Genomic DNA, 14,077 nt, shown 5'->3' on the forward strand with positions numbered 1-14,077 from the left:
GTTATCCAAAATACACAAAGATTGCATAAAAACTCAACAATAAGAAAACAAACAATGTGATTAAAAACTGGGCCAAAGATCTTAACAGATCCCTTACCAAAGAAAATATACAAGTGGCAAATAAGCATGTAGAATAAAAAAATCCCTACACCATTTGTCACCAGGGAAATGCAAATTAAAACAAGACACCATTATACACCTATTAGAATGACCAAAATCCAGAATGCTAACACCACCAAATTCTGACAAGGATGTGGAGCTAAAATTCAAATGAATGAAGTTTTGCTGGTGGGAATGCAAAGTGGTGCAGCCACTCTGGAAGATAGTTTGGTGATTTCTTACAGAAAGAAACATCTCATATATAAACATATCCAGCAATCATACTCCTTGGCATCTACCCAAAGGAGTTGAAAACATATCCACACAAAAACCTGCACATGGATGTTTATAGCAGCTTTGTTCTTAATTGCCAAAACTTGCAAGCAACAAAGATGTCCTGCAGTAGATTGATGGATAATTAACCTGTAGTACATCCAGACAATGGAATATTGTTCAGAGCTAAAATAATAGTAATAATAATAAAGCTATTAAGCCATGAAAAGACATGGAGAAATGTAAGAGTAGCTAGAGGTGAATGAACTTAACTTATCCATTAAAAGAAAATAATTTTCAAGCTCTTAAACAAAATTCAACACTATGTAATAGACAATAGACTCACCTAAAATACAATGATCTAAAATGGTAAAAGCAAAAGCATAAGAAAAGATAAACCAAACAAATAAAAACAAAAATAAAGCAGCAATAACAATCTTGATATCAGACAAAAAATAATAATAATAATTAGATGAAGAAAGACACTTTTAAATAATAAAAGTCATAAACCACGATGAAAATAATAGTGTTAAAAATATTTATGCACCAAATAACACAGCCATTTTTATAACTGATGAGTTTAAACACCATTCTCAAAACAAGACTGAGAACGGACAAAAGATCAGGATATGAAAGAGTAAAAATACAATCAATAAAGTAAATCTTATCAACACATGTATCAAGTATCACCTTCTTATCAATATTCTTTATTTTACCAAACACATTAATTCTATATTAAAACACCAAAAATATCAGTAAATTACATAAAGTGAAGATATTAGAAATAATGCTCTCTGATCACAAGGCAATAAAACTGAAATTAAAAATAAAATAAGAAAAGGTCCCTACCAAACCTCTAAAGACCATGTAGTTCCAATGCTATATAAATTATTTCAGAGCATAGAAAATAAATGAAAATTTTCCTAAATTATTTTATAATGAAAGAACAGGATTGATATTTGATACCTAATCTTGATGGAGATGACATAAAAGAGAAAACTGCACACACATATTGCTTATGGATAATAATCTGATTTTGAAAATTTTTAAAAATTATTAGCAGATTCTAATACCTTATTAAAAAATAAGACATCATGACAAACAGATTTCAATTCTAGAATGTGAGTTTGGTTTGAAATGAGGATGTCTATTAGTATTTCATCATATTAATGGTTCTCAGGAGAAGAATCACATGATTATTTCCATTATACTGAAAAAGCTTTTGAATAATACAACTCCTATTTCTTATTGAAGGTTTCAAAAAAGCAAAAATGTTTGACTACTTCCATAATATCATGAATTATGTCAATATATCACAATACTAATGCTAGTACCTTACTGTGAAAAATAAAATTTATCCCCACTAAGGTCAAGAAGAAAACCAAAGATGATAATTACCTGCTCTATTTAATATTATCTTGAATGAATTAAACAATGAATATATGCAAGATAAATTATAAAAATAAAAATTGGAAACTATTTCTATTTGTAAGTGATGTGATAGAAACTCCTAGATACCGTGATAAAATAACTCAAATAATAAAATACTTTAGCAAGGTAAAAGAGTTTAAGATTAACATGAAAATCAACAGCTTTCATAAAAACAAATGGTAATTACCCTAATGGTTCACTTTGATAGAAAGATTCAGTGGTCAAAAACTGGTGTTTGCCAAATTCATATACACAATTCTGTTTTGACTAAGGGCTCTAAGATACTTCATGAGATCCAATAAATTCTTGTGCTTGCCTCCCATCATCCCATTCCTTACTCAGCATTCTTATTCCTAGCTAATATCCACAGACTCCTTCTGAGTTCAGTTTTATAGTCTCAGACAAGAACTGCTAAATGTACGTTGGCAATAATTTTGACTCTGAGTGACTCTGAATGTAATAAATCCATTCTTATAGCAATCAGAGGTTCAGTACTTTGCAGAACATTTCTTAGCTATCTCAAATACATACATACGTACAGACTCTTCCATTATTGAAAGACTACAACTTCTGGTAGTTGTAGTCTTCTTAAAAAATGTTCTGAAACTGCTGACTTAGCAGATTTTCTAAAGTGTATGTAAAAGTTATCCTGACCTCAATGTGAGATGGCTCCTGTTCAAAATTTTCCAAGATCATCCTTGTTATCTTTTACAGAACAGCAAACCCACAGCCAGGGTAAGCTCTAGGATAAAATATGTAAAATTTATTTCTAATACTATCTTGCCCTGCTTTCCTACATCTTTCCTGAATATACTGAATACAGATTGGTCAGGCTTGCTAGGTGGTTTTATCAACTCAATCCATTGAGCTAGTTCACATTCAAGTATTAGGAACGTTGTGTGCCTCTTTTCAAAGGAATGTTTTCTTTAAAAAAAAAATGTATATAATAAGAAATAAATATCTAAAGTGAATATTATGGATTTCTGATTTTATGTACATATGTAAATGTACTTTGGGGAAGGAGACATAGATCTTCACTTTCATTAGAGTCTTAAAAACCAATGTATTAAGATATTAGTCAATGCAAATAAAATCTCTGAAAAGAGAGAAGGAACTGTGATTGATTTTCTCACAAAATGGCTTTTTGGCAAAGGAAAATAGGATCCCAAAATTTTGAGGAGGTAAACCCGTACATTGTAAAATCAATAAAATTTAATCCCAGTATAATCGGTAAGTATTTAGTAGATTGCTTATCTTCAACATTGAACTTGATAGGTATTCAGGAGAAATTCTTCAAAAATTGTTTTACATATTATCTCTGCACAGGTAAATGGCTTTTAGATGTCCTATCAGGCATTCACTTTGTAAAACACAAAATAAACTTTTACAAATCGATCTTTCTAAAATTATCTTTTGAAGTTCTGGGGCAAAGCTCAGCTAGCCCTCTCTCCCTTTGTTCTGTCTCAGTGGTAGATCAGATTATTTAAGAATTCAAAAGCTTTTTCAATTCTACAATAACCAGCAGGTTTTCATTAAAGCACAAACTCCATCATCTAAATATATGCTAGGTGTTCTTATAAGTAAATGTTCTTATAAGTAAATGTCAAGGTAAATCCTTGACTGATTTATTTATTTCTAATACTGATTCTGTGATTTTGAAGTTTAATATCAAATACATCTATTAGTTCTTAAAATGCTTATATGTTTTTCCTTAAATTTATTCCAAACTTTATCTGCCTTCAAAATGCCTACCTAGATTTATAGTAATTAACCCAGCTCATAATTATACACAATGTTTTCCAACACTTCTTGGTAACTTCCATGACTGGCACCTGAAAGACGAAGAATTTAAATGTGTTGACTGAATGGTGTGACATTTGTACAGATAGATGGATCATTATTAGCATTGTAAAAGAAAACCAGAGACAGACAGTAATTAAAGCAATAAATATAGATTTTATTCAAAAACTATTGCAATAGAGGAAAGAGACCTCATTTTAGAATTGGTCTCAATTCCAAATACAGTAGGGACAAGTGGGGATTTATAGCCCCGGAGAAGGGTAATGGTCAGGAGATGGAAAATTACTAAGAGGAAACGACAGGAGTAGGAAGGATTCTGGTTAGACCGAGTTAATAGACATTTCCTGAAAGTAAGCTGAAGAGGTCACCTAGGGGGTGATGGGAAATGAGGAATTTGATTATATATCACTAGTGATCAGATATTTAGTGTGAAGAATTCATTCTAAACTGACAAGAGTATTCTTCCTAAAACTGAGTGAAAGAGAGATGAACACGGAAGTTAAAAGTCAAGACCTATAGGAGGGTTCAGAGGAGCCAAAGTTTGGTCAATAAGAGTCTTTGTTAATATGATATCAAAATGAAGAAGGTGAAGGCCATTCTAAGCTATAGCATAAAGGCGTGCTCATGGATGGAAAGTACTTCAATAAGTCTGAGAACACAAGGTAGCTGTCTGGATAGTGGTAAAAGTTGAGACTGAACAGATATGATGGGCATATGAAGGACCACATATGCTAGCATGGCATAACAAATATGGTCTTTATCCTTATAGTTACTGACATATGAATGACATAGTTCCCTTTTAAATGATGATTCTGGTACCATTGTGAAAGTTCTAATGGAAGGAAAAGGAAATAGCTACAGGATATCAGTTTTGAGCCTATTGCAATAGAGATTTTCAAAAGAAATATGACTGAACTAGAATAACCTCAGAAATAATTGAGACACATTTGAACGATATTTTGGAGGCAACAATAAAAATTCATGGTGACTGGATGGAGGATATGAGAGGGGATGTGTCCAAAGACATCTTTAAGATTTTACCCTAAATAATTGACTATCATAAGATGGATAGTGAGGCTCTTAATCACATTAGTGAATAGGTGTATATCTCCTTGTTCTGAGTGGGGTAGAGTGGAAATATCTTTATTTTACTTTTAGAATTAATGAGTCTGAGCATCTTTGGAATTTAGTTGATTGACTAGTCAAGCCAATTGTTCATTAGGAGGCCGGGCATCTGACTTCTATGAGAGTAAACTAGCCAGGGACTGAGAGATAGAGGAGACTGCTATTTTAAAATGCAAGACAAATATTTTCCTAATTTTCCTTGATATCCACTTAATAAACATGTTGTTTTCAGTTTGTTTACCTGAAATATTCTAAATCCTAAGGCTGTCTGTAAGGAATATTGGTTTGCATTTCAAAAACTTGCCCTACACAACCCAAATGAGCAATACTTTCATATGGAGTCTTCTTTGTCAGTGCAAAGACAGGAGGTAAACAGTGTTAAAGTGTAAACAGAAATTCTATTTTACTGAATCAAGGTCCATTTCTTTGTATTTCTCAACAGGGATAGATTAGTGCCTTGTTCAGTTTTGCTGAATTTAACTGTCTTCCTTGCTCTGAACATTTGCTGAAGCATGTATACACTGTTAGTAGGAACCAAAGCCAAACAGTAAAGTGGTAACAACAGATTTTATTCAGTAATTATTGCAATGGTGGAAAAGAGAACTCATTGTAAAATTGTACTCAATTCCAAAAACAAGGAAAAGTGGGGATTTAGAGTCAAGGAGTGGGGGTGGGCATTGGTGGATAGGAAATTTTTAAGAAAAAACATCAAGACTGGGGGGATTCTTGCTAAACGGATTTATAATGATTCTTGTTGAAGATTGGCCATGGTGATCAGATATCAAGAGTTAACCCAATAAATTTAATTAAAATTTTTAAAAACAGGGTGATCAGATATCAAAGGTGAGAGAATCTCACTAAACTGACTTAGCAGGATTCTTGCTACAACTGGCATAGCAAGGACAGGGGCCAAGGTCAAGGCCTAGGTGAGAAGACTGAGAGGAGCTTCTTTCAAGTTTGGTCAAGGAGAGAGTCTATCTCACACACACACACACTCACAGAAAAAAGACAGAGAACTATTATATACGATTTTTTTTTTTTTTTAGTTTTTTTCCTTTACTTCAGAATTCCCTTGTCTCCCAATAATGAAAATTTATATGGGGAAACTCTACTAGAGAAACATTGCAAATGTATTACAAAGGTATAGATATAGAAGAATGTGGAGAATTTAGAGGAGATACCAAAAAAAGTAATGAAAATTAATAAAGGGTTCTAAAAATATGGATTAGACAAAATAAAAGTGACTTAAATAATTTTAAATGTGGAAAGCTAAGGATAAAATTTCATATAAGCATGTACCTTTTTAACTATTAGAGACTTCAGGGATTATCTTTTTATTTTAAAGATGAGGAAGTTAAGTCCTAGGTCTTTTACTAAAGTTAAGTCTCAGGACTTTTACTAAAGGACTTTTAGTAAAAAGATCTTTCTAACCAATACCAACTATTTAACCAGAGAAAGCCAAGAAGGATCCTACAGGTAGTTTACATTCTCATTATGTCAAGAGCCTTCTCATTTTTACTCCTTATGTAATTTTTATTTAAATGCACTTGAAATTTTGATATATATATTCCAGAGAAATATCTAGCATTATTTTTCACTCTAGATACATTTTTCCTTCTAGAGCTTTCTCTTATTATCATCATTTCGTGGTTCACTCACAGAAATAAGTCACTCACTATAACCTATTAAAAGACTAATGAAGTACACTGGTGAATAACTGATTGATTAATGAATGGATATTTATTAAATTGAATTTATTTTTTTTTTCAGCAATGACAATGCAGTTTATTAGTCATCAGTTCCCCGATTATCATGACCCCACTATTGGTAAGTAAAAGCCTCTTTTCTCCTTAGCCCAAACAAAGACACTATAAATAAGTGGCTTACAAATATTGTTGATGTCTTTGAAGAATAAGAAAAATATTTTATACAATGATACAGTACACACACACATGAATATATAATATGTAAACTACCACAATATAAGCTTCAAGAAACAATATTTGTCCTTACATTGCCATGCACTCTACTTTCTGTTCTATTTTATTTCTTCCTGATAAATGATAATTGGAATACATTAAGTTCATTTCAGGATCCATTACTGGATATCTACTACATTTGAAAAACTGCTCTGGATAATATAACTGATGTAGTTTTTATTGGCCATTTGCTCAATTTATCAGTGTTTTGATCTTGTATTGCGAAATTAGATAACCATGTTAACAGCGCATTTGGAAAAGAATCTAGGTATAATTTTGTTCACCATCCTCATTTTGCAGATGAGGAAACTGAGACCCAAAGAGTCAAAATATTGTTAGGGTAAAAAATTCCAGCCATGTTTCATTTTTCCTATCCAATTTTCTTTCTATCACATCAAGTGCAAGCATATTGAATTAGGAACATGTTTTCTTCCTCAATCAAAACAGAAAAACGTATTTAACACAGCTTTATTCTTTCAAAGAGCGACTTTAAGGAATCAGTTGAAAATTTCCAAGCAGCATCTGTCATGGTATTCTCTCTTTCAAAGCACACTGAATATACATCGAGTATTATTTCATGGTAGCAAAAAAATCATATAGCTTCTGGACCCCTCGAAGCTGCCTGATTGCCTAGACCGTGAGTTGTTTTGACTATACTTTATCTCTTACCCTTTTTATTCTCTCTGTCTGAAAAATCTTCTACCCTCACCCGCTATGGGTGTGATCCTCACCTAGCAGTTTTAATTCAAGGTCCCAATGTGTAAATAAAATGTTATACGTAATTATCTTGTATCTCTTCCAGCAAATCCTCCAGGACATTTGCTTGAGTACTACTGGTGAAACAAATAAAATGTACCAAATGTATTCATTTTTAAATGTCCCATAATTCAGCAAGGTCTTCTCCATCAGTTGAATTGAATTAGTAAGATTTTAAGTGCAGGCAATATGTATGTTGTTAATCAGAAAGCACTTCCTTAAGGAGTCGAGTTTTGTTTCTGGAGAGAAAATAATCACTCTATAAAGTTTTAGAAGCGATTGGCTGCAACTATATTTAATAATTCTCCAAATCCATTTTCTAAATATCTTGATTCTGGAATGCTGGTAACTTTGTATAACCTACTATGAGTAACAGAAGAGGAGAAATCTCTGGGCAAAAGCTCTGAATCTTATCTTGCTGGAAAATATGACTGTATAATATACCATTTATGAAATCACAAATCACTCCGTTCATTATTTTCCATCATTGTATAAGCTTCATATGTACTGGTGTTTCAAAAATCTACCTTTTGCTTACCAGCCTCTCAAGTCTGATACCTTGAATAGGGCAATATATGTGAATAAATCATAAATGGCTCCTTCAGGAAAAATAAAGGAGAAGAATATCATGATAGCTCCTTTAGATATCCATGAGGCACATCTATCATATGAGATTAAGCTAACTGGACATTCCATACTCACAAAGAGCTGAAATCATACCTTTACACAGCTATAAATAGCTTTAGAAGTTTGGAAATGGAGACACAGAGCACTTGATTACTTACAATTTGATTTTCCCATCATTTCATTTCTTAGCAACTCTAATGGGAATACTGGTTAACAATTTTCCATGGGTAACCTGCTCCAGGAAGGTGAAAGTTCCAAATAATTTACTTTTCACCTGTTCAAGCTACATAACTATAACTCAGTCTGGCTGACTTAATGACCCCTCAAGAGGAAATTCATATTAGTACATTTTGAAAATCATACAAATTAGAGAAGAATACACCTATCAAGTATACTTACTTCACAATTTATATAGGAAATTAATATTTTTCAATCTCTGTTTGAATGAGTTTGTCATCATACTGACAGGTTTTTGGATAGTTTCCCTCTGAAATCTTTGAAAGATTTGTATGGTTTTATTTTCTCCCTTATATCCAGCATAGAGTTATTTTTCTTTCAAATCTACATCAATTCTGAAAATTTAGGTTCCTTTTAGCCTTGACAAGAATTAGGGATATTATCTGATATCATCGTTCTTCCCAAAGAAGTAATTGTTCTCTTTATGAACTGACAACAGTTTCAAAGTCAGTAACCAATGGGTCTAGCTTTTGCAAATCCACAGAAGCTACCTATGAAAGAGATATTAAAAGGTATTGAGTCTATTCTCCCATGTGAGAAAATCTCACTCAAAAATTAAATTAATTTCCTTAGAAAGATACGAAACACGAATAAATTTAAATTGTAATTTAATCTCTAAAATGGAATATCTTTAAGCATTCGACATTGTGTTAAGTACAGTTCAATTTTTCTATAGTAAAATAATTATAGGAATAATAAGAAAAAAAAACACTTGACCAAAACCTGACATCCAAACTTTCGTATTAATAAACACGTCATTTTTAATTAATAATAAATCATTAGAGGTTAGCATTATAGGCACTTCAGTCAGAAAAAAAAAAAAAATTTAAAAGCCTAATATCTGCAAAGGAATTCGTTTATCCTCTGGAAATAAAAGATTAAGCTAACACAGTTCCAGCCTTTGAGGGATTTTCAATTCAGGAAGAGGAATTAAGACAAATATACAAATATTTATAATATCTTTGAAGCAAGTTACTACTGTAAGAAAGAAGGAAAATACTAAGAGGTTTTAAAAGAATGGAAAGGCAGTTCAGTGACCCTCTCTTAAGTTGTGTTTACTGTAATTTAAGATCACAGCTTCTGCATGTTTTAAAAGCCAAGAAACTCCTGCCACCCTTTCTAGAATTCAAGATTCTTTGAGGAGAAGTTTCAGAGAAGTCTGGACTTATTAAAGACTTTTGAGAAAATGGCCTAGGACAGTTTGTTTTGCTATGCTCTTTAAACTTTATTTTAACTTGTTTGAAATTAAAAATCTTATTTTATATAACTCTAATTTAATATGAATTAGATATCAAGTTGTTAATTTTTTTTTTTTTGCAAACAGAATCTGGTGTCCATTTTCTCAAAACCAACTCTCTCTCTATACATATGTAGATATAGATATAGATATAGATGATATAGATATAGATATAGATATAGATACCAGGTTCTCATTTGTGGACTGTATATTTAGTGCAAATTTTTGTTTATTGATACCTTAATATATTGAGAATTATTTCTGTTCATGTTCATTAATAGTCAAATGAATGTAAACATGTAAGCATAGAAAACCAGATCACTTTACTTGGAAACAAGATAGAGTCTCAAATAGCTTGTTCTGAATAAGACATTTGATACTGAATGGAAATTTTCGAACTGTGAAGGATTGATGTTTCTTCTGTTACAGAGCATTATAATAATTTCGGTTAAGTCATATATATAATTGGTGATTATCACTCACTGTCCTCAAAGACTGTATTTTGGCCTCCTTTCTCTGCCTGTAAAATTTTATCATATATATTAATATATTATCAATGATAAATATATAAATATAAACATATTTATATATATTATAAATATACCTATATATTTATTTAACACCTATTATGTGCTAGGTACCATGCTAAGCATGGGGTATATAGAGATAAAAACACAATCTGTGCCTTTAACACTTTCCCAGTTGGATGAGAAAGTTAAATCAGCAAGCAAGAGCATAAGGGGCATGGAATACATACAGAGCAGTTGCTCTCTTCATCAATTTTTGAAGGATGCATGGGAGTTAAGCAAGTGAAGATGAGGAACAAATAGATATCTGCAGAAGAACAAAAATACAGGCACCCAAGCAAGACAACACAACATGTGACTGAATTGCAGCATTTGGAGAATCAAAAGTCTCAAAGATGAAATAAATAATATAATGTGCAGGGTGGCAATAGCGGGGTAAAGAGTTGTTAGGGACCAGATCTTTAAAGATCATGTAAGACTAGCTAGGGGTTTAAATGTCTACAGTCCTATATTCTTCTCTGAAATAAAAATAATGTTACTGACAGCCTACTTAAGTTTTACATTTAGAGAGCTTCAAGGCAGACAAAAGTTAAACATGCCCTAACTTTAACCAAGGACTAATTACCCCTAGTAGACCTTACTTCCCTCAGGATTCTTCACCATGGCAAAGCCCTTTATCTAGCATGATCTTGTGCCAGAAACCCAAGGGAAATCCTTGATACCTATTTCAATGTCTACATTAAGTATTCACCAAACTCTGTTCTTTCTACCTTCAAAAATGTGCTGGACCTGTCCCCATCTCTCCTTATCCTTGTTGCTTTCTTATTTTAAGCCACTCATATTTCCAATTTGGACTAGCTCTTCCAGTTGTTTTTTATACGGAATCCAGATATATCTTTATAAACACAAATTTGGACGGCTGAATAGTTCCCAATGTTGTCAATTATGTTTAGGATGAAGAGTAAAATTCTACGTCTAGAGTGAAGACTCTCATGGTCTTACATACTCACCACCCTCCATTCCTTTTTTGGGCTTCAACTATAGCCACTTTCTTTTAGATTCTCAAACTAGCCAAGCCCATTTTGGGTTATAGGACATTTGTACACATATTTTAACCCTGAATGCTCTTTACCTCTCTATCCTTTATCTTTGCCTGGTTAACTCATACTTTGCTCAAATTTCATCTTAAATATTTCTTCCTCAAGAAAGCCTCCCCTGACTACTCAAAGTGAAATAAGTCTTTTTTTCATGCATTATGTCAGAACCTTGAATGTTTACTTAATATATCATTTATCACCATGTAATTAAATAATTGTTTAGTTACTTATCTGTTTAATTAAGGTGTCATGAGGGTAGGAACCCCCAATATGTTATTCACTAGTGTTTCTCCACACCTTACCAGAATGGCAAGCATATGGTAGTGCTAAATAAATATTAATTGAATAAAAAATGAGTGAACAAATATATTTCTATAAAAACATCTAATAATTTTTACATTTTGGTACAGTTAAATATTAGAGCCCTAGGGAGCAAGTAAACTAATAATCAAAGGTGTACTAGTTATCTGTAGCAAAAATTGCCTATGTACATTAATGGCTATTTCTTAATTGAAATGGTTATCAGAAGAAAATTTCTTTGAAAATTTAAAATCATATGCTAATGTAAATTATTATTTCTTCTGCTTTATCTTCTTATTCTTTCTCTTCTTCTTCTTCTTCCTTTCCATTCAATATTTATTCATTCAGTAAATATTTGTTGGGCAACTATGATGAACCAAGCATTACACAGGGCATAGAAATCAACGATACACAAAAATGCATTTCCTCATAGATCTTCCCTGCTTCATTTTATTTCATCATCTCTAAGAGCTGATTATATCTTTTTTTTTTTTTTGAGTCCAATTGTCCTTTGGATAAGTTGAGGACGTTCTGTACGTACAGCACACAATTGATTAAACTGGCCTTAGGGATCTATTCAATTGTTTCCTTGGGTTGCTTTTCTTGCAGAAAGAAAACAGCTTTAACAATCCAAGAATTAGTTATCACTTTATTAATCTACCTGCTCATACATTTATTCAGTACTTGCAATGCACAGAAATTTATATGTCCAACAAGTTTCCAGCTCTACTTACAAATTCTATTTGCAAGGAACACATACTCTTATATTTGACTCAGCTGTGAATGCTTTTCCTCTGTTAGTGTGTTAGACCACCAATTTCACTTACAGGCCATGAATACTGCATAATACACTCATCTGAAAGATTTATATTCTTCTTGAGCAATTGTAAGAACTATAACAAGCTCTACAAGAAAAGAATAAAATGTCATACATAGAGTTAAGTCTTCCCGAATGATTTGGGAAGCTTGAAAAATAATGACATCACATAAGTGCCAAAGTACATTAACAGTATAGACAGTTCATTTGTGGATAGCGCCATGTCCAATGACTGTTATTGTACCACAATGTATAGCATGAAAATATTATTGTGATTAGACCAGCATAGGACAAATGCACCATGTTAAGTATACATTTCTTAGTATCTCCGGTAGAATACCAAGTTCCTAAGCTAAGGATTTTAGAGAAATAGTGTATTCGAATCACACTCAAATGGCCTGCTCAGTGTCTAAAATCTGTACTAACAGTCACTTTGTGTCACTAGAATCCCTTTTAAAATGTAAATGCTCAGGGGAGAGGTAATGCACAGAGCCATTAGAAGTTGTTTATACATTAGCATAGATTAATGTATCCAGTTATTCTAGTGAACAAACCAACCAAAGCTGTGGCCTACAGAGCAATACTGAAGAGCTAGCATGAGACTTGGAGAAAGGAGGATATTACTACCAGGTAGAGTAAGTGCTACAGTATAATTCTTGCAGGAAATCAATGCTTATAAACCGAAATTGAAAAATTGCATTTATTAGTGACTCTGGAATGCTGAACATGGTAGAATAGAAAATAAATTAGTATGGAATTAGATAGACTGGAAATTGAATTCTGCCTTCACTCTGGACCCTGATTTTCTTTTGAATCATCCTGCGACACCCTTTAGTTTGTTGTGTTCCAGCCACACTAGTCTTCCCTCAGTTCCTTAAATATGAAAAGCAAGCTTTTTGTTGCCTTTCGGCTTTTGCCAATGTGCTATTGTCTACCTTGAATAACCTTCTCTCTGCTCTTCACTTAGCAAGTTCCTTTTCATTCTTTAGGTCTCAATTTGCATTTCACATTCTCAGAAAGGTCTTCTTTTACCTCCTTACCTAAACTAACTGCTCAGTACATAAAAACACACAGACATGTGCACGTGTAACATACAGATTTTTTCCTCAACATCAACACACAAATTACTTCCTTAATAATTTATTAAATTCCACATTTAAAATTGTGTGGTTTTTTTTTTTTTTTGCTCTGTTTTCCCATTTGGGATGTAGGCTCCATGAAAGTAAGAACCATGTCTGCTTTATGCACTATATTTCACACAAGACCTAACACAATGCATGGTTTACAAAGGATGTTCAAAATACTTGATGAATAAAAGAATGTATGAATGACTTTGGTGTCCTCTTTTTCCCCTCTTACCTAAATTATATTCTATGATCACATAATCTCAGGTCCCTTAGTCCTTTCTTGTGATGTAGTAAGCAAAACATTACACAAGTTAAACCTAAACCTTTGCATGTTTTGAAACTGCATTGGGACAGCTAAGCATGAATATGTTGCCTGGTCTCACTTTAAATGTATTACCACTCAAACGGGCTTTGGTTGTAAACACATTTAGGATGTAGCTGCTCCTCTCACTCCTCTAAAACCAGCAACTTCTGGATCTTCACACTCTCCCTGATGAACTTGCTTGTTAATTTTCTGAGAAAAATTGAAGCAGTCAGAAGATGTTTCTGATGACTCTCATCCAGAAGATACTTCCAAAGCTACCTACCACTCTGTACTCATATTTGGTATTCCTACTAATTTTATTACCTGGATAAACTCTCCTT

At 32.6% G+C, this 14,077-nt stretch overlaps 1 protein-coding gene across 1 annotated transcript in view; it reads left to right on the top strand.

The window, feature by feature from the left end:
- Window positions 1-14,077, top strand: part of RIT2 (Ras like without CAAX 2) — a 312,137-nt gene that overhangs the window by 63,112 nt on the left and 234,948 nt on the right. Inside the window, exon 2 of the mRNA XM_006919944.1 lies at window positions 6,499-6,555. Within this exon, the coding sequence (XP_006920006.1) occupies window positions 6,499-6,555 (57 nt within the window). The remainder of the gene's footprint in view (window positions 1-6,498; window positions 6,556-14,077) is intronic.

Source organism: Pteropus alecto, unplaced genomic scaffold (genome assembly GCF_000325575.1).
Source record: "Pteropus alecto unplaced genomic scaffold, ASM32557v1 scaffold146, whole genome shotgun sequence".
Classification (NCBI taxonomy): Eukaryota; Metazoa; Chordata; class Mammalia; order Chiroptera; family Pteropodidae; genus Pteropus; species Pteropus alecto.